This window comes from Sapajus apella, unplaced genomic scaffold, assembly GCF_009761245.1.
Source record: "Sapajus apella isolate SASKATOON/1434 unplaced genomic scaffold, GSC_monkey_1.0 scaffold7, whole genome shotgun sequence".
NCBI lineage: Eukaryota > Metazoa > Chordata > Mammalia > Primates > Cebidae > Sapajus > Sapajus apella.
Window position 1 is genome coordinate 32,335,225 of NW_022436947.1, and position 22,149 is coordinate 32,357,373.

General features: G+C 37.1%; 1 protein-coding gene and 1 long non-coding RNA gene across 7 annotated transcripts in view; one reads left to right on the forward strand and one right to left on the reverse strand.

Annotated features, from left to right (window-relative positions):
• Window positions 1–22,149, forward strand: part of PNPLA8 (patatin like phospholipase domain containing 8) — an 82,183-nt gene that overhangs the window by 20,990 nt on the left and 39,044 nt on the right. For all 6 annotated transcript variants that reach the window (XR_004268331.1, XM_032276293.1, XM_032276292.1 and 3 more), the window contains exons 4-7: window positions 2,760–2,911; window positions 14,123–14,217; window positions 14,943–15,114; window positions 19,991–20,048. Coding sequence is in view for 5 of the 6 variants with exons in the window: in XM_032276293.1 (XP_032132184.1) it covers window positions 2,760–2,911; window positions 14,123–14,217; window positions 14,943–15,114; window positions 19,991–20,048 (477 nt within the window). In the remaining variant the exon portion in view is untranslated. The remainder of the gene's footprint in view (window positions 1–2,759; window positions 2,912–14,122; window positions 14,218–14,942; window positions 15,115–19,990; window positions 20,049–22,149) is intronic.
• LOC116550318 lies at window positions 7,002–13,887 on the reverse strand. The gene is made up of 3 exons (XR_004268334.1): window positions 13,644–13,887; window positions 13,298–13,308; window positions 7,002–7,037 (listed from the first exon to the last, which is right to left on the reverse strand). It is a non-coding gene; the product is annotated as an uncharacterized LOC116550318 (long non-coding RNA).

A 22,149-nucleotide genomic window follows, 5' to 3' on the forward strand; every position in this document is an offset into this window, starting at 1 on the left:
CAGAGCAACACTCTGTCTCAAAAAAAAAAAAAAAAAAAAAAAAAAAATTTCCTGTGTTTTCTTCTGAAACCTTGCTTTGCCTTTCACTCTTAAATCTACTATTCATCTAGAATAGATTTGGTTGTGTGGTGTGAGGCAGAAGTCCTGACTCTTAAATAATACACTTATCCAGTTGACTCAGCACCATTTATTGAAAAGACCTTTATCATAAATGAGACATATAAATGAGATGTATATATATATATGGATCTGTTTCTAGACACAGTATTTTTTTTTTTTTTTTTGAGACTGAGTTTTGCTCTTATTGCCCAGGCTGGAGTGCAGTGACGTGATCCCAGCTCACTGAAACCTCCACCTCCCAGGTTCAAGCAGTTCTCCTGTTTCAGCCTCCCAAGTAGCTGGAATTACAGGCATGCACCACCACGCCCGGCTAATTTTGTATTTTTAGTAGAGTTGGAGTTTCTCCTTGTTGGTCAGGCTAGTCTCAAACTCCCCACCTCAAGTGATCTGTCCACTTCTGCCTCCCAAAGTGCTGGGATTAGATGCGTGAGCCACCATGCCTGACCAGACACAGTATTTTGTTCCACTGGTATATTTGTCTGTTCTTGCTCTAATAGTGCACTGCCTAAATTTTTGCAACTTTATCAACTTAGTATCAGGTAGTATAAATATACTAACCTTGTTCTTCCTCTTAATATTGTTGGCTTGCTATTCTTGACATGTTATATTTCCATATGAATTTTATATTCAGCTTATCTACAAAAAAATTTAAAGAAGAGAAAAACACGGTGAGATTGCAGTGAATATGTGGAATAACTTAGGCTAAATTGGGTCTCTTTTGAGTTTCCAAGCCATGACATATGGCACAGTTTTTCAGTTATTTGAGTCATCTTTATTTTCTTTCATTGTTTTAAAAATTTTCAGTGTAGGTGTCTTGTACATCTTCCACTGGAATGATTTTATTAAACTAATTCATAGGTATCTGACATATTTTGATGATAATTTTATTTGGTTGTTTTTATTTTAACATCTTTTTGTAGTAATTCTAATATGAGCATCAATTCTTTGTATTTGGTCATTCAGTACTGGATTCACATGCATTATAATTTTTCTGGGTGCTAGATACTATAAATTTAAAAAATTGCATAGGCTCTGGATTATATCAAATTATATCTTTTTCCAGAGTTTATTTGTTCTTCTGTTTGGCATGTGAGTAGAGCACTGATAGTCTTAATTCAATTAGGGTCAAATCTGGATCAAGGCTGTGTTAACACTTTGGGTGAGACCTCTAGTTTGCCCTCTTTTTAGGGCATATTCTTCCAGGACTTACAGTTGAGAGCCTGGTGTGTTCACTTAACCACCACCTCATTGAGTCCTAAAATTTCAAGAATACAAAGCTTTCCACTCTACTTTCAGAGGTCTTCAGCTTACCTTTCGCCTTCCACACCTCATGGTTTTAGAATTCAGCAAATGTCTTGAGGTAAAGCCAGCCATGTGTTTGAAGCCCTTCGGGTCTTCCATTTTTTTCACTCCAAACCCATAAAACACTAAATGATCAGCTAGTTTCTCTGCCCTTTATTTGGGGCCCTGTGTCTGAGCCAGACTCACTTTTTTGGTCCTTTACTTTTTCCTGGAATTGGTCAATGCCTCAAGGGAAGAAAAGCTATAATTTACCAGCTCATTTCCTAGCAGTTTATATCCTTCCCCAGATTCTTGGCTCCACCTGTTCTTGTTGCTTCAGCAGCTCTCTGTCTGTTGCCTTTAAACAGATGATACTTTTCTTGTATTTCATTATGCTTTTCTTGTTCTTGATGTGAGTGTTGATCTCTAACATAGTGTTTCATCCTAACCGGATATGGAAATTTGCATTATTCTGCACCATTGCTCAAGTTCCTCTTAATGGGGACTTACAGCTCAACAGTAGGGGAAAAATATTGAGAAATAACTTAGAATATTTCAGATTGATTGATCATAAAAAAGAAACAAAATGAGTGATAACTAGAAAAATTATTTGATTTACTGAAGGTTACACAGCAGAATTATAGCTGCCACTCAGCCATTCCATTAAGCCTGAAGTACTGACTAGGTAAGATGCTTCTGTGCACAGAAGCTGGAGAATCTTTGGTAAGCAACATAGAACTCTAGGATTTAAGTTCTTGTCTGTGATCAACAATATGATGTTGAGTGCTTAGAATCTTGAAGTCTCAGGCCTATTTAAACTAATTATTTAATTGTAATGGCCTGCTTGTACCTTCTTTCTTCAGTTTTATTTGGTAACATTTGTTCCTATTCCCTCATGAGGTATCCTTGAATCCCATGTGGAATATATACATGACTGTTCATTATTTCTTTTTAATAACAGTTTAACTTCTGGTAATTACTATGAATGAGTTTTACCCTCTTAACCACAGGATTTAGACAAAATATACAAAATTTATAATATTAACCTTTTGTTGTAACAATTTATACTCTGTAAATTTCTAAAATTAAGCAAATTGTATTTCTTCTAGTTGTTAAGTGTTACACCTTTTAATGAAAATATTTGAATAGAGGTTAGTTTTTGTCCTCAATATTAGAACAAATATAATCTAGATAATTGACATTAATATATCGAAAACTAATCTAATAAGATTACCTAGAAAGTAATGAACACTATCACCTTATCATGTGATGAACTGCATGTATTAATGTTAATAATAATCATACATTTTCACTCTTAATTTGACAAAAGCAACACAATGTCTTTTCTCTCAATATAGGAAAAAATTATTCCATATTTATTACGACTGAGACAAATTAAGGATGAAACTCTTCAGGCTGCAGTTAGAGAAATTTTGGCCTTAATTGGCTACGTGGATCCAGTGAAAGGGAGAGGAATCCGAATTCTCACAATTGATGGTGGAGGAACAAGGTAAGGCTAGGAACATGATTCTTTTTTTTTTTTTTTTTTTTTCCCTGAGATGGAGTTTCCCTCTGTTGCCCAGGCTGGAATGCAGTGGAGTGATGTTGACTCACTGCAACCTCTGCCTCCCAGGATCAAGTGATTCTCCTGCTTCAGCCTCCTGAGTAGCTAGCATTACAGGTGCCCGTCACCACACCCTGCTAATTTTTGTAGTTTTTAGTAGAGACGGGGTTTCACCATGTTGGCCAGGCTAGTCTCAAACTCCTGACCTCAGGTGATCTGCCCGCCTCAGCTTCCCAAACTGCTGGCATTACAAAGGTGATGATTTTTTAAAAGCTACACATTCAATTTAGCATTAGGGATTAAACAAACAAACAAATAAAAAAAACTGATTTGATAGAATTATGTCATTATAAAATCAAATTTTTTAAATAAAACATAAAATCATTTTAATACTTTATCAATCTGAGTGCTACTCTAACATATACTTCAAATACTCGTATTTTGATTTGATTTATTATTTATGTCTTCAGATTTGATTTGATTTGATTTTAGTATTTATATTTTTATATTTGGCCTTTTTAGACCTTTTTGGTGGCTTAGAAGCTTATCAACCATTATTCTCATAAAATCTTGATAGTGTTTTATAATTTTAGCTTTCTTTTATTATTTTATTTTATTTTATTTTTTTGGAGACAGAGTCTTGCTCTGTCACCCAGGCTGGAATGCAGTGGCATGATCTCAGATCACTGCAACCTCCACTTCCCGGGATTAAGAGATTCTCCTGCCTCAGCCTCTCGAGTAGCTGGGATTACAGGCATCTGCCATCACGCCTGGCTAATTTTTTAAAATTTTTAGTAGTGACGGGATTTCATCATGTTGTCCAGGCTGATCATAAACTCCTGACCCCGGATAAACCACCTGCCTCAGCCTCCCAAAGTGCTGAGATTACAGGCATGAGCCACCGTGCTCAGCCGGTTTTCTTTTATTACACTTATTCTTACCCATATTTATCTACTAGTCACCTGATAAAGCGATGGTTACGAAATGATGCTATATTAACTTCCTGACTCCTGATGTCTCTACATGCAGATGCCAGTTCTGGTCCTATATAAGAAATAAATTTATTCTTTGTTCAAAAGGAGATAATTTCACTATTTTAAAAAAAAGCTCCATTTTTACTATTGGCAATCCATCCATGCTTCTTAGTCTTTGTTTATCCAGTTCATTGCAACTTGTTGGTTAGATTTTTTTGGCTTGGGATTTCAAACCTTTTCCCCAAAATCTTCTAGCTGGTACTCTAGATCTCTGCCATCTCCACGGTTACCTTATAATTCATGGTACATGCCCTGCCTATTGTTCTTAGCTTTAACTTACCTCTCTGATTTTGCTTTTTGGCATACCCAGCTTGCTGATCACTCTTCTGTATGTTCAAGTATTACCCTGTATCTTTTTATTAAATTCCTTCATCCTGTATTCACCCTAGTCCTTTATACTTTGACATCAATATGAAGGAAGGAGTAAGTAATAAGACTAGGAAGCTAACCTCAGATGGTGGCAGTGGAAAGTGAGAGGAAGGATAAACATACCAGTAACTTTTTTTTTTTTTTTTGAGGTGAAATTTTGCTCTTGTTGCCCAGGCTGGAGTGCAATGGCGTGATCTCAGCTCACTGCAACCTCTGCCTCCCAGGTTCAAGCGATTCTCCTGCCGCAGCCTGCTGAGTAGCTGGGATTAAGACATGTACTGCCATGCCTGGCTAATTTTGTATTTTTAGTAGAGATTGGGTTTCACCGTGGTGGCCAGGCTGGTCTCAAGCTCCTGACCTCAGGTGATCTTACCTGCCTCGGCCTCCCAAAGTGCTGGGATTACAGATGTGAGCCACCACTCCCAGCCAATACCAGTAACTTTTAAGGAACACGGATAATAGGATATGGTAGACATAGGTCAGGATTACCCTAAGTGTAAACCTCTGTATGTCTGGGAAAAAATTACAGGGAATCTCAACAGACTGAGGTTGAGGAAAGACAGTTCTTTCTTGAACATGTTTAATGTAAGTTCATATACATCCATATAGAAGTGCTCAGTTGGCAAAGAAAAGCCCACTGAAGAGAGAAAAATAAAAGATCTTGGTAGATGTTTCTTAGGAAAGTGTAATAATCTTAAGAAGGTGTATGTCATTCATGTGATATAGATAAAGCAATAACTGGAGAGATTATTCTGGTTCACAGAATTGGTTCCAAATGGTGAGAAATAGGGGAAATTGGCAGTTAAATGAGTAGGGGCGTTTCACTAAGGAGCAGAAGGAATCCTCTCTGCCATTAAGTTCAGGGGAGTTGGGACAGTGTCATTCATTGAGTCATCTAATAAATATTGGGTGCCTACTCTGTTGTTAGCATTGATTTAGATCCTGGGGACAATGAGCAAACAAAACAGCCCAAGTCTTTTTGGTGTTTGCATTGTAGAGAAGGAAAAAGACAACAAATAGAAAAACAAAAATATGTTATTCTGCGTGCTATGAAGAAATATAAAGCAAAGCAAACTAAAGGGATAGAGAGGAATAGTACTACTTTAAAGAATGCTTATGACATGACTTCTTTTTAAAGAAGTTATATTTATTTAGAGATAGGAAAGAAGTAGGAAAATTAAAGAATATTCAGATGTCTGTTTAAGGTCAGACAAGCATGATGAAAAAGAAGTTTGTATCTAATAAATAGTTTATTTTGTAAAATAAGAGTTATATTAGTCATACAGGGAGGAAATCAATGTGAGGTAGTTTGGGAAAATCTAGGAGCGGGTTAGGATGAAGTTAGGTTTAGATTAGTAATTCTCCACTGGAGGTGATTTTGCCCCATAAAGGACATTTGGCAGTGCCTGGAGACATTTTTGGTATCACTTTGATCCAGTTTGAAGAGGACATTTGTGACTAAACATTATACAGTGCACAGAACAGCCCTGCAAAACAGAGATTATCCAACCCACAATGTCAGTAATGCTGCTGGTGAGAAAACTTGGTTTAGGGAAATGTGAGAAAGCAGCCGGAATGGGAGGTTTGTGTGGAAAGCAGTAATGTATGAGGGACTGAGAGAAGAAAAAAAACGCTGTCTTTTATTTCCTTGGTATGAGGGAACCTGATAGTACAGTGGTAGGCATAGACAGCTGGGCAACCTTGCAAATATTTATGTATTTAAATTTATTCTGAATTTATGAATACAACATTTTAAATAGTTATTTTTTCCCTTGATACAAGTAGTTAGAAAAACCTGCGAGAGGAAAAAAAAAAAACCGAAAACCATAGCTCACAACTCTAAGATTATTTTAGTATTTTGATTTATTTTCTTCAAATCTTTTTCAGTGGGAATATATATGTGCCTGTTTTTTCCTTTTTGTACATAATAGAGGTCACATTTTTAAAAATATTTTATCTAGCATTATATTTAATTCTTCATGTCTTGCCTTGAATTAATTATGTTTCTCTTTCATAAGACATCTTCTTAACTCTCCTGAAATCCACATTATTTGTTGTATTTAAAAAATCAGCATCTTTGGTTTTCTACTTTAATCTTACAGAATTTTCTAGTTACTTTCTGTTAACCGTATCAAGGAACAATTGACACTCTAAATTTTTTGGTGCCCAACTACCTTTGTGTTCGAGGACTTACCTACTCCCTAATTTGTGTTGGGAATAGAGCTTTTCACCATGTTTTTGTATTCTCCCAGTGTTAAAAATTATCATGATACACACATGACAGTTTACATGATACATGTACCCTTAGTTGGTCTATATCTCCTAAGCTTTTTCATCTTTTCACATTCCTATTAACCGCTGTTGGCAAGGATTCAGAAATGAGCAAAGGCAGTAACATTAATTAATACAGCATTAATGTAGAGTATTATCCTAAGGTTATTGAAAGTTTTAAAAAATGAATAAAGAAAAGAAAGCTTAAAACTCTGATTGGTAAAATATATAAGACACAAATGTATAGAGGCATAGGTAACCAACTATATAGGTAAGATGAGAAACTAAGGTATGGCATCCCAAAACCAGTGAGTGAGTTTTAAGTGTTTTCTAGAGTTGTTTTTTTTATTTTATGTTTCAGTCTTATATTGGCATCTCTTTGTATTCTTATGTAGTTGCTTTTGGCATTCTTTTTTTTTTTTTTCCATTTATTTATTTTATTGCATTTTAGGTTTTGGGGCACATGTGAAGAACATGCAAGATTGTTGCATAGGTATACAAGTGGCAGTGTGATTTGCTGCCTTCCTCCCCATCACCTACATCTGGCATCTCTCCCCTTGCTATCTCTCCCCAACTCCCGACCCTCTACCATCCCTCCCCTATTTTCCCCCAACTGACCCCAGTGTGTAGTGCTCCCCTCCCTGTGTTCATGTGTTCTCATCGTTCAACACCCACCTATGAGTAAGAACATGCGTTGTTTGATCTTCTGCTCTTCTGTCAGTTTGCTGAGAATGATGGTTTCCAGGTTCATCCATGTCCCTACAAAGGACACAAACTCATTGTTTTTGATGGCTGCATAATATTCCATGGTGTATATGTGCCACATTTTCCCTGTCCAGTCTATCATCGATGGGCATTTGGGTTGGTTCTAGGTCTTTGCTATTGTAAACAATGCTGCAATGAACATTCGTGTGCACGTGTCCTTATAGTAGAACAATTCATAATCCTTTGGATATATACACAGTAATGGGATTGCTGGGTCAAATGGAATTTCTATTTCTAGGTCCTTGAGGAATCGCCACACTGTCTTCCACAATGGTTGAACTAATTTACACTCCCACCAACAGTGTAAAAGTGTTCCTATTTCTCCACATCCTCTCCAGCATCTGTTGTCTCTAGATTTTTTAATGATCGCCATTCTAACTGGCGTGAGATGGTATCTCAGTGTAGTTTTGATTTGCATTTCTCTGATGACCAGTGATGATAAGCATTTTTTCGTATGTTTGTTGGCCTCATGTATGTCTTCTTTTCTAAAGTATCTGTTCATCTCCTTTGCCCACTTTTGAATGGGCTTGTTTTTTTCTTGTAAATCTGTTTTAGTTCTTTGTAAATTCTGGATATCAGCCCTCTGTCAGATGGGTAAACTGCAAAAATTTTTTCCCATTCTGTTGGTTGCTGATTCACTCTAATGACTGTTTCTTTTGTTGTGCAGAAGCTGTGGAGTTTGATTAGGTCCCATTTGTCTATTTTGGCTTTTGTTGTCAATGCTTTTGGTGTTTTGGTCATGAAGTCCTTGCCTACGCCTATGTCCTGAATGGTTTTGCCTAGATTTTCTTCTAGGGTTTTTATGGTGTTAGGTCTTATGTTTAAGTCTTTAATCCATCTGGAGTTAATTTTAGTGTAAGGTGTCAGGAAGGGGTCCAGTTTCTGCTTTCTGCACATGGCTAGCCAGTTTTCCCAACACCATTTATTAAACAGGGAATCCTTCCCCCATTGCTTGTTTTTGTCAGGTTTGTCAAAGATCAGATGGTTGTAGATATGTTGTGTTGCATCTGAGACCTCTGTTCTGTTCCATTGGTCTATATCTCTGTTTTGGTACCAGTACCATGCTGTTTTGATTACTGTAGCCTCGTAGTATAGTTTGAAGTCCGGTAGTGTGATGCCTCCCGCTTTGTTCTTTTTGCTTAGAATTGACTTGGCTATGCGGGCTCTCTTTTGGTTCCATATGAAGTTTAAGGTGTTTTTTTCCAGTTCTGTGAAGAAGGTCATTGGTAGCTTGATGGGGATAGCGTTGAATCTGTAAATTACTTTGGGCAGTATGGCCATTTTCACGATATTGATTCTCCCTAACCATGAACACGGAATGTTTCTCCATCTGTTTCTGTCTTCTCTTATTTCATTGAGCAGTGGCTTGTAGTTCTCCTTGAAGAGGTCCTTTATGTTCCTTGTTAGTTGTATTCCTAGGTATTTTATTCCCTTTGTGGCAATTGTGAATGGCAGTTCGTTCTTGATTTGGCTCTCTTTAAGTCTCTTATTGGTGTATAGGAATGCATGTGATTTTTGCACATTGATTTTGTATCCTGAGACTGCTGAAGTTGCTTATCAGTTTCAGGAGATTTTGGGCTGAGATGATGGGGCCTTCTAGATATACAATCATGTCGTCTGCAAATAGAGACAATTTAACTTCCTCCTTTCCTATTTGAATACTCTTTATTTCTTTTTCTTGCCTGATTGCTCTGGCTAGAACTTCCAGTACTATATTGAATAGGAGTGGTGAGAGAGGGCATCCTTGTCTAGTGCCAGATTTCAAGGGGAATGCTTCCAGTTTTTGCCCATTCAGTATGATATTGGGTGTTGGTTTGTTGTAAATAGCTTTTATTATTTTGAGATACGTTCCGTCAATACCTAGCTTATTGAGGGTTTTTAGCATAAAGGGCTGTTGAATTTTGTCAAAGGCCTTCTCTGCATCAATTGAGATAATCATGTGGTTTTTGTCTTTGGTTCTGTTTATGTGGTGAATTACGTTTATAGACTTGCGTATGTTGAACCAGCCTTGCATCCCCAGGATGAAGCCTACTTGATTATGGTGGATAAGCTTTTTGATGTGCTGTTGCAATCGGCTTGCCAGTATTTTATTGAAGATTTTTGCATCTATGTTCATCATGGATATTGGCCTGAAGTTTTCTTTTCTTGTTGAGTCTCTGCCGGGTTTTGGAATCAGGATGATGTTGGTCTCATAAAGTGATTTGGGAAGAATTCTCTCTTTTTGTATTGTTTGGAATAGTTTCAGAAGGAATGGTACCAGCTCCTCTTTGTATGTCTGGTAGAATTCGGCTGTGAACCCGTCTGGACCTGGGCTTTTTTTGGGTGACAAGCTCTTAATTGCTGCCTCAACTTCAGACCTTGTTATGGGTCTGTTCAGGGTTTCGGCTTCTTCCTGGTTTAGGCTTGGGAGGAGGCAAGTGTCCAGGAATTTATCCATTTCTCCCAGGTTTACTAGTTTATGTGCATAAAGTTGTTTGTAATAATCTCTGATTATGGTTTGAATTTCTGTCGAATCAGTGGTGATATCCCTTTATCATTTTTTATTGCATCAATTTGATTATTCTCTCTTTTCTTTTTTATTAATCTGGCTAGTGGTCTGTCTATGTTGTTGATCTTTTCAAAAAGCCAGCTCCTGGCTTTATAGATTTTTTGAAGGGTTTTTTGTGTCTCTGTCTCCTTCAGTTCTGCTCTGATCTTAGCTTTTTCTTGTCTTCTGCTAGGTTTTGAGTTTTTTGATCTTGCTTCTCTATCTCTTTCAATTTTGACAATAGGGTGTCAATTTTTGATCTCTCCTTGCTTCTCATGTGGGCACTTATTGCTATATATTTTCCTGTAGAGACTGCTTTAAATGTGTCCCAGAGATTTCTGGTATGTTGTGTCTTCATTCTCGTTGGTTTCAAAGAACATCTTTATTTCTGCCTTCATTTCGTTGTTTATCCAGTCAACATTCAAGAGCAAGTTATTCAGTTTCCATGAAGCTGTGCGGTTCTGGGTTAGTTTTTGAATTCTGAGTTCTAACTTGATTGCACTGTGGTCTGAGAGACTGTTTGTTACGATTTCCGTTCTTTTGCATTTGCTGAGGAGTGATTTACTCCCAATTGTGTGGTCAATTTTAGAGTAGGTGTGATGTGGTCCTGAGAAGAATGTATATTCTGTGGATTTGGGGTGGAGAGTTCTGTAAATGTCTATTAGGTTTGCTTGGTCCAGGTCTGAGTTCAAGTCCTGGATATCCTTGTTAATTTTCTGTCTGGTTGATCTGTCTAATATTGACAATGGGGTGTTAAAGTCTCCCACTATAATTGTGTGGGAGTCTAAGTCTCTTTGTAAGTCATTAAGAACTTGCCTTATGTATCTGGGTGCTCCTGTATTGGGTGCGTATATATTTAGGATGTTAGCTCTTCTTGTTGCATTGATCCTTTTACCATTATGTAATGTCCCTCTTTGTCTTTTATGATCTTAGTTGCTTTAAAGTCTAATTTATCAGAGATGAGAATTGCAACTCCTGCTTTTTTTTTGCTATTTGCTTGGTAAATCTTCCTCCATCCCTTTATTTTGAGCCCTTGTGTATCCTTGCATATGTGATGGGTTTCCTGGATACAGCACACCGATGGGTTTTGGCTTTTTATCCAATTTGCCAGTCTGTGTCTTTTGATTGGGGCATTTAGTCCATTTACATTTAGGGTTAATATTGTTATGTGTGATTTGATACTGCCATTTTGGTGCTAGCTGGCTGTTTTGCCCATTAGTTGATGCAGATTCTTCATTGTATTGATTCTCTTTACCATTTGGCATGTTTTTGGAGTGGCTGGTACTGGTTGTTCCTTTATATGTGTAGAGCCTCTTTCGGGAGCTCTTGTAAAGCAGGCCTGGTGGTGATGAAATCTCTGAGTACTTGCATGTTCACAAAGGATTTTATTTTTCCTTCACTTATGAAGGTTAGTTTGGCTGGATAGGAGATTCTGGGTTGAAAGTTCTTTTCTTTAAGGATGTTGAATATTGGCCCCCACTCTCTTCTGGCTTGTAGGGTTTCTGCTGAGAGATCTGCTGTGAGTCTGATGGGCTTCCCTTTGTGGGTAACCCGACCTTTCTCCCTGGCTGCCCTTAGTATTTTCTCCTTCTTTTCAACCCTGGTGAATCTGATGATTATGTGCCTTGGGGTTGCTCTTCTTGACGAATATCTTCGTGGTGTTCTTTGTATTTCCTGGGCTTGAATATTGGCCTGCCTTGCTAGGTTGGGGAAGTTTTCCTGGATAATATCCTGAAGAGTATTTTCCAGCTTGGATTCATTCTCTTCGCCGCATTCAGGTACGTCTATCAAACGTAGATTAAGTCTTTTCACATAGTCCTACATTTCTTGGAGTCTTTGTTCATTCCTTTTTACCCTTTTTTCTCTATTGTTGCCTTCCCATTTTGTTTCATTGAGTTGATCTTCAACCTCTGATATCCTTCTGCTTGGTCAGTTCGGCTGTTGAAACTTGTGCATGCTTCGCGAAGTTCTTGTGTTTTTCAGCTCCATCAATTCACTTATATTCCTTTCTATTTTGTCCTTTCTCGTTAGCATTTCGTCAAATCTTTTTTCAAGGTTCTTAGTTTCTTTGCCTTGGGTTAGAACATGTTCTTTTAGTTCACAGAAGTTTCTTACTACCCACCTTCTGAAGTCTGATTCTGTCATTTCATCGCACTTGTTCTCCATCCAACGTTGTTCCCTTGCTGGTGAGGAGTTGCGATCCCTTGTAGGAGGAGAGGTGTTCTGGTTTCGGGTGTTTTCATCCTTTTTGTGCTGGTTTCTTTCTGTCTTTATGGATTTATCCACCTGTCGTCTTTGTAGTAGCTGGCTTTCAGATTGGGTCTCTGAGTGGACATTCTGTTTGTTGATGATGAGGTTATTTCTGTTTCTTAGTTTTCCTTCTAACAGTCTGGCCCCTCTGCTGTAGGTCTGCTAAGGTCCACTCCAGGCCCTGCTTGCCTGGGGATCACCTGCAGCAGCTGCAGTACAGTAAGGGTTGTTACCAGTTTTCTTCTTCTGCTATCTTTGTGCCAGAAGGATACCTGCCAAGTGTCAGTCTGATCTCTCCTTTATGAGGTGGCTCTTTGGATATACAGGGGTCAGGGAGCTGCTTGAGGAGACAGTCTGTTCTTTATAGGAGCTCAAATGCTGAGCTGTGAGCTCCGTTGTTCATTCAGAGCTGCTGGGCAGGTACATTTAGGTCTGCTGCAGCAGAACTCATAAACCACTTTTTGTTCCCAGGTGCTCTGTCCCAGGGATTTAGGGTTTTATTTATGAGATTCTGTTGTGCTGCTGCCTTCTTTTTTTTTTCCTTCAGAGCTGCCCTGCCCAGCAAGGAGGCAGCCTAGTCACTGTCTGCCTGTAGAGGCTTTGCTGAGCTGCTGTGGGCTCCACCCAGCTGCCAAGTGAGCTTCCCTGCAGTCCTGTTTATAAGGGTATAGTTAGAATTGCCTCGGCAACGGTGGCCCGCTTCTGTATTGGCGGACTCTGTCTGTAATGGCGGGTTGCCTCAGCAACGGGGGGGCTGCCTCAGCTATAGCGGGTTGCCTTGGCAACGGCGGGCTGCCTCAGCATTGGCTGACTACCTCCTTATTGGTGAAGTGTCTCGGTAATGGCAGACGCCCCTCCCCCACAGAGCTGCACCGTCCTGGATTCAGCTGTGCTTGCTGTGAAACTCTCAATCCAGAGAGTTTCTGATTGCTATTCTTTTGTGGGGGTGGGACCAGCCAAGCCTGATCGCCTGGCTCCCTGCCTCAGAGCCTTTTTTTTTTTTTTTTTTTGGGTTGGTGTTCCAGTTGGCTGTTGAAGAGGCGCCGGGATCTGTGTGTTTTCCCGTGGGGCGACTCACTGCGCTGGCTTAAACAGCGGCACTGAGATTCGTGGCACTTTTTTTTGCCCTGGAATCTACTGTCCTGGTTCCCTGTTCAGTCCCCTTTTTAAACAGATGAATGGGCGACTTCCCGTGGCTCCAATTGCCAGCCAAAAGGGTACTTGGACCGGTGTATTTTGTATGGCGAACTGCTGCGCCGGGGCGCTGACAGAGCAGCCACATGGGGCAAAGCAGCCGTGCTGGCTGTCACAGCCGCGCTGGCGACCTGTGGGGCTTCTCCGCCTGGGAATCTCCTAATCTGTGGGCAATAAAAATGTGGCGTCCACTCACCCTCTGTGCTTTCACTGGGAGCTGCAATCCTGAGCTGTTCCTAAACAGCCATCTTGGATCGATCCCCCTGACATTCTTAAGAAGTGTATTCAGGCAGATTTCTTCTTCTTTTTATTTATTTATTTTTCTGTAGAAATGCGGTCTTGCTATGTTGCTCAGGTGGTCTTGAACTGTTGGCCTCAAGTGATCCTCCTACCTCAGCTTCCCAAAGCGCAGGGATTACAGGCATGAGCCACTGTGCCTGGCCAGATTTATTCTTATTCAAAGAGATACTGTTCTGCAGAAGGATGGGTTCAATGAAAAAACAAAAGAAAGATACTAATGTAAATTTTATAATATACTGCTATAGTGTAGGTTTTATATCATTTAGATAATGGATTTTCAAAAGTAATACTAAAAATTCGGTCAGGCAATTTTTACTGATTCTGATTTGTTAATTTTCATGTTAGTATATAAACTACAGAAGCAGTTCTTAGATTGTTTTGTTCAACAGGTTAAATTAATTTTTCCTGAAAGAGGAATTCTCATTTTGCCTTTAATCTTTTCTACAGGGGCGTGGTTGCTCTTCAGACCCTACGAAAATTAGTTGAACTTACTCAGAAGCCAGTTCATCAGCTCTTTGATTACATTTGTGGTGTGAGTACAGGTAATTATTACTGTATGGAAGTGGTGCATTCTGGCAATGCATTGAGGAAAGAAGAGTAAGCACGTATGTTTAAGACCATAGTCCTTTGCCTCCTCCAGCCTTCTCTCCGTGCTCCAGAACTTTCTCAAAACCCCCTTTTCTCTTTTGTTCATGGTTAGGCCAGTTAGGCACACTAGGTGGCGGTGTGTTCTACCAATTACAGCTAGATTCAAAATCTGCTATTTAAAAGGACATCCAAGAGTACCTAGTATCTTTAATTGCATTTGTTCCCATGATTAACCTGAAGGAGAATTGTTTAATGACTTGGTCAGTTGTCAAATATACCATATTCTATGACTAAAACTAAGTAATTTATTGATATTAGAAAAAACATGAATTATCTACAATAGTGTCTTATATATAATTTAATATGAAACAACACATTTATATGTTTTTTTAAATTATTATCATTATCATTATTGGGGTAATGTTTATTTAATCCTTTTTGAAACCTGGTAAATCCCTTTACATTTGTTAACCCAGTACAAAAGACATGAATTTCGGTTGTTCTTACTCCCATTTTATAGCTAAAAAATAGGTCTCTGAGAAGGAAAGTCATTTGTCTTTGTCCCAGGTGATGTAGCTAGAAAGTATCAAAGCTGAAATTTAAGCCAAAACTATGAGGAGATATCATCATAAAGGCTATAACATTAACGCTGATTAAAAACTAAGGATTCTTTTTTCAGGTGCCATATTAGCTTTCATGTTGGGGTTGTTTCATATGCCCTTGGATGAATGTGAGGAACTTTATCGAAAATTAGGATCAGATGTATTTTCACAAAATGTCATTGTTGGAACAGTCAAAATGAGTTGGAGCCATGCATTTTATGACAGTCAAACATGGGAAAACATTCTTAAGTAAGTCAAAATTACTCTTCTTAAATGTTCTGATTATATAGGTAATATGTACATATTATAATTCGAAAAATACCAAGATATTAACTTTTTAGCTAATTAGAGATAACAACTGTTAGTATTTTGGTGAATCATAGTTTAGTAATTGTTTTGGGGGTTCATGTATGTGAGATTTGCATGTACAAGTTACAATCGCCTTTTAAAAATATCAGATATTTGCATCCTATTGTTTTTACTTAGCATATTAAATGTATCTCAAGTCATTCTAGAAAGTCAATTATTTTTATTTTTATTTATTTTTTGACATACGGTCTCACTCATGTTGCCCAGGGTAGAGTACAGTGGTGCTATCTTGGCTCACTGCAACCTCAACTTCCTAGGCTGAAGTGATCTTCTCCCTCAGCCTCCCAAGTAGCTGGGACCATACTTGCTCACCGCCATGGCCAGCTAATTCTATTTTTTTTTTTTTTTTAGTAGAGACAGGATTTCTCGATGTTGCTCAGGCTGGTCTTGAACTCCTAACCTCAAGTGATCTGCCTGCCTCAGCCTCCCAAAGTGTATATAAGCATAAAATATAAGCATAACTTCACCCATAATTCTGTTATTCAGAGCCTTAGACTTTAATATATTTCCTTCTAGTTTTTTACTAGACCGTGTACATTTTGTATAGCTGAGATTAGATTGTAGTTGCAAATTTGTATCATTTTCCTTTTTTCGAATGTTATTAAAATCTCCTGACACATTTGGAAAGACTACACTATACTCCAGAGTGTTACCATTTTCATAATCATTTCCATTTAGGATTTTTATGGACATTTAGGACATTTATGTTCCTCTTTGGGCTTATGAACAATGCTGCTGTAGAAAACTTTGAATTTCTTCTCACATTTCAGAATATATCTGTAGGTCACTATATAAGAAGCATATTTATTGGGTCCAATGTTGATGTCTTATTAAAATAATCATAATATGAGAAATAGAAAATATATCAAGAAAAGAATAAAAATAATTTATAATCCCACTAAGAACAAAAGCACTATTAACATGGTGATGTATTTTTTTCTGTAATTTCTTACAGATAGACAAATGTATATGTGTGTAGTTGTGAGTGCGTGTGTATCCATCCTCTTTACAAAATTGAGTTAATGCACATGCAGTTTTGTTTCATGCGTTTTCACTTAGCATTTTATCACAGATGATTTCCTATATCATTTAATATTTTTTGAAGCATACATTAATAATGGTTCTTCACCATTTTATGGATGTACTATTTTTGTTTAACAAATCCTCTTTTAGAAAAGGATACTTCAGATACTCTTGCAGTTCAAAATAAAATTAGATAAACATCTTACATCTCTACTTAAATCTCTGTATCTTTAAGGTAAATTTCTAGAAGTAAAATTGTGGCAGAGGATATCTATGTTTTAAGAATGCATACATAGCTGAATTTGCTCTTCAGTGCAGCTGTTTTAGCTTACTCATCTGCCAACATCAATTTGTATTTCTGTTTCATAAAATACTTGTGAACACCAGACACTTAATGTTTAAAATGACATCAGTTTGAGAGATTCTGAAACTCGTGTTTCAATTTGTATCACTTTCATTATTCACAAACTTGAACTTAAAAAAGGTTTTGGTTTTGATGGTTTTTTATTACGTTTTTTTTGTGAATTTTGAGGGAATAATTTTTGCCTATTATGGGATATTTCTCAATGTGTTGTAAATATATTAACCATATATTGAAAAAGTGCTTTCTAATTAATAATTTTTTAATGTAGAGTATTGAAACATCTTTATTTAGCCAAATCTTTTCCTTTAATGATTTTTAACTTTTATGTTTGTAAGTCTTTCGTACAATCCTACTAGTAGGTATATACCCAAAGAAAAATAATTCATTCTATCTAAGAGATACATGCACTCGTGTGTTTATCATAGCACTGTTCGCAATGGCAGATACATGGAATCAACCTAGGTGCCCATCAACAGTGGATCGAATAAAGAAGATGTGGTACATATACATTGCAGAATACTATGCAGCTATAAAAAATAAACTATGTCTTTTGCAGCAACGTGGTTGGAGCTGGAGTCCATTATCATAAGCAACCTAATACAAGAACATAAAACCAAATACCCCATGTTCTTACTTTTAAGTGAGAACTTAACATTGAATTTACATGAACATATAGTTGGGAACAATTGATGTTTGGGACCATTAGGTGGGAGGGAGAATGGGAGTGTGAGCTGAAGAACTGCTTGTTGGTACTATGCTCACTGCCTGCGTGATAGGATTGTTGGGATCCCAAGCCTCAGTGACAAACAATTTACCCATGTAACAAACCTGTGTGCATACTCTTTAATCTATAATAAAAGTTTAAATTTAAAAATAAATGTTTTCTACCCTGAAAGTAGGTAAATATTTATATTATTTCTTAGTCCTGAAGTTTTCAGTTTATATGTAATTCTTAATTTACCTAAAACTTATTTTGATATACGTGGTAAGAGAATCAAGCTTTATTTTTCTATCAATGTTAATCCAGATGTCGCAGCTCCATTACCAAGTGTTTTTTTTTTTTAACTGATTTGAAACATTTTCTTTATCATATTTTACATTCTTACCTATATTAGAATCTATGTTCAAGTTTTTGGTTTTTCTATGGATTTATTTTTATACAAATTCTGTAAATTTAGTTGTTGAACCTTTGCATAATATTTTTGTAATGATATAACATAGCAAATCTTTCCTCTTTATTCTTCTTTTACACAATTTTCATTTAATATTCAGAGTTAATCTTAGGCTACTTTTGTCACATTTAAAAAAATACCACTGGTATTTGGATGAAAATTACATGAAATGTATCAGTTATTTTGCAGAACATTGATTTCTTTCCAGTTTTGAAATCTTCCCATCCGTTATCATTGTATGTTACTTATTTTCACATCTTTTGTGTCGATTAGAAAATATAATTCATATCTATTCCTAGGATTCATAAAATCAGTACTTTTTATTCAGATTATGAAAATTTAAAAATTTACTCTAAAATCAGATTCTCTTCTTTGAAATTTTTTTCCTTTTGTTACTTATGAGAGTATCTTTGCATATTTGTGTATTGCTGCCTCATTTTTGCTCTTCTAGAAACTTCATTTTTAATCATAGTATTGATAAATTTTATCAGTATAGTTAGTTCTTTTTCCTTGCTCTGCTTTTCACTCAGCCTTTGCTATATAACAAGCTACTCCAAAACATAATGGCTTTAAGCAATGAAGACTTAGTCTCATGATTCTGTGGTTTGACTGGGTGTTTCTTCTGTTCTTGCCTGAGCTGACTTGGTGGCATAGCTAATGGTCCTGGAAAGTCTGTCTCTCCACCTGCCCATTCTTATCCAAACTTCGCCTCATCATTGTGGTTTCAGAGTTCCCAGAGGGAAAGCCCCAGGTGCATAAGCACTTTTGAAGCCTCAGTTTAATGGAATGTTTGCTGAGGTTACATGGATGAAAGCCACGCCAACCAAGAGCCTGTGTAGGAAGAGACTATATACAACGATATGGATACTAGGACTGTGATTCACTGGGTGCCATTATTGTTAAAATTCTACCATTCCTACCTTCTGGTCTTTTTTGTCATATTTTTTCCCCTCATTGTTTATAGAGAGTACTTTTATATTTTTTTCTGTGATAATTTTGTGTTATTTTAAGGGCACTATTTTATAGCAGTCGAATCTAAGAATGTTGATTTTTTTTTTCAGATTTTGACATCTCTCAGAAATAAACAATTACCATTACTATTTTACAAATTTATATTCATAAGTTAATTCACTAAAAGCATAGTAGCTTTTGATAAAATCAAGATTTAAACAAAAATAAGAATAAATAAATATGAACTTTGTGAAAGCAGCATGCTCCTAGGATTTCTGTTGTAATTTTACAGTTAGAATTCTATAAAAAGGGAACCTTAGAAAGGTGAAATTGCATTGCTTTTTATGTGGTAGAAATGTATAGATGAGGTTGGGAAAGACAAAAGATCTTGTCCATTTTGGAAAGTATTTTGCATTTATATTTACTAAAACTTATAAAGAGTAGATCACTAAGCAGTTTGTAAATATTCTTTTGGTGAAATTCACTAATATCCTAGTTGAGAAACATGAGTATTCTTTGAAAAACACATTTGAAAATGGTTTTATTCATGAGGAAGGTTGGTGAAACCATAGTCTTTATATTTAGTATAGGAAAAAAATATATAATTTTTATATCTGGAAAAGTCTTCATTGAAATAAAATTCTCTTATTATGGAATTGCAAAAATTGCTGCCCAAGGACAATTTCTGTAATGCCATAGTAATTCAAATGCCAACTCTGATGATTTTAAAAGCAGTTTTCTTGATCATATTGGCTGTTACCAACTAAGACAAGCTTAAAATCTCATTGTCCTCACCTGGTTACTCTAGTCCATGCATGCTTCTGCAGTCTTATCTCATCACAGCTCCTTTATCTTATTGGCAGGACCCTGAAAACAACAGATTTGTTTTGCCTTTGTGCCTTTAATCTGTATGTTGGGACACGTACTTTAAATATGTTACCTTGCAGTCTTTCAGTATCTTCCTCAGGCTCCCGTCATGCATCTTTTCCAGGTACTGCACCCTGTATTGGTTGCTCCACCACAGAACTATAGACACTTGGAATTTGAATCAGAGATTAATAAATAACTGCCTGTTGTTTCATGTGTGTTAATTGGATTATAAGCCTCCTACAGGAGAGTCTTATATTTTTTCCCTCATAGCACTTTGACAAAGCCATGGACAAACAGTAGTTGCATACTGTATGTTTCCTGGTTGTTAGGAGATAAAGTCATTTTGATATAAATTGTTTTTTCTCCTTTAATAAAGGGATAGGATGGGATCTGCACTGATGATTGAAACAGCAAGAAACCCCACATGTCCTAAGGTAAGCTTAGAGTCTCTTAAATATAATACCTAGTTTGATCTGAAGGTCTGGTGAAAGCACTTATCCTGAGGGCCCTTTTATTTTATTTTTAATTTTTTTAAAAATTTTTTGAGATGGAATTTCACTCTTGGTGCCCAGGCTGGAGTACAATGGTGCAACCTCAGCTCACTGCAACCTCCGCCTCCTGGGTTCAATCAATTCTCCAGCCTCAACCTCCCAAATATCTGGGATTATAAGCATGTGCCACCACACCTGGCTAATTTTTTTGTATTTTTAGTAGACAGGGTTTCTCCACATTGGTCAGGCTGGTCTTGAACTTCCCACCTCAGGTGATCCACCCGCCTTGGCCTCCCAAAGTGCTGGGATTACAGGCATGAGCCACTGTGCCCAGCTCTGAGGGCCTTTTTATTAAGGGATAATAGATTGTATTAATTCTTTATATATTGATCATTCCATGAAGAGATAGGATATCATCATTATACCTTTTTAAATCCAGTAAAAGTATAACAGAAGTAGAAGAACATGAAAGACAGACTGAAAATGAGGAAGAATTATTTTATCATAATTTAAAAAATCAAATCTAGTGATATAAGGAACATTATGACATTTCTTACCCTAGATTTTCAAAGAGAAATTTTATATGCCTCTTAGACATAATGCAATCATGCATCACCTAATGATGGGGATACATTCTGAGAAGTGTCTCATTAGGTGATTTTGTCATTGTGCAAGTATTATAGGGTGTATTCAGATATACTTAAATGGTATAGCCTGCTACACATGTAGGCTAAATGACATAGCCTATAGTTCCTAGGCCACAAACCTGTACAGCAGGTGACCATACTGAATACTGTAGGCAGTTGTGACACAATGATGAGAATACTTCCATATCTCCAGATATGCAAATATCTAGATGGAAAATAATTATGGGAAAGATACAGCAAAAATACAGCGTAGAAGCACCTTTACAGTCTTATGGAACCACTGTTGTATATGTGGTCCATCATTGACCAAAACATTGATACACAGTGCATGACTATATTAGATTGTATTATTATACAAATTAAATCCTCATTAAAATTTAAATGTCACTTAGATGTGTTTCATTGTGGCTCTTCATTTATTTGTTTGAAACCCGATGATCTGAGTATTGCTTGATTTCTATTAATATTACTTATTTAAGGAATAGAATTTATGTGCCTAGAAATTCCATGCAGCTTGTATTTATTCTCAGATAATAAGCTGTGACCATGAAAAATCAAACAAATGCAGCTCCTTCTGTTGCTGTTTAACTATGGCATAGTCATGCTTTGAGTCATTCTGCAATTCTTAATTATGCACCCACTGCTAGGCACTTTGGATTCATTGTGGCCAAATGCAGACATGGGGTTTACAGCTCTGTAGGGCAGCATAGATATTAATGAAATAATGATGAAGATGAGATGTAGTAGTTTCTCTGAAATACATAAGTGCTATGGAGCACAAAAGCAGTTCTCTGAAAGCAGGGGACACAATGGATGGCTACTCTGAGGAGGTGAGATTTGAGATGTCAATGTGAAGGCCATTGAGTAGGAGCATTCCTGGCTAAGGGAATGGCCTGTGCAGGAAAAGACATAGAGAATTCCAGGAAATGATAGAGTTCTTAAAGACTAGTGCCTCAGAATCCAAGGGCCGCATGTGGGATGAGACTGGAGCAGTAGGCCGATTAGATCAGATGCAGTGCCTCAGAGGCTGTGATGAAGAGATGATTTCGCTGTTTTGGAGAGGACCCTAGGGTGCACTCTGTGCCTCTTGCTTGTTTCCCTGTATCTCCAAGGCTCCTTGTTTGTTTGCTTGGTTTAAATCATGGAAGTTTCCAAATTTTAGTAAAAGTTAGGGGGAACTTTAGTCATCTTAAGAATTAAATCATCATGATAAATGGAGAGCCATTCATATATTTTCATAATCTAGCCATATTTATGTACCAATTATAGAAAGACTGGATATTAATGTATGGCCAGCTTCTATCCATTGTGGCCTAGAGACAGACTTGGATTTCTCACAGGAATTTAGTATGTGACCTTTGTTTATTAAATATCAAAACGATTGGCAGGACTTGGCA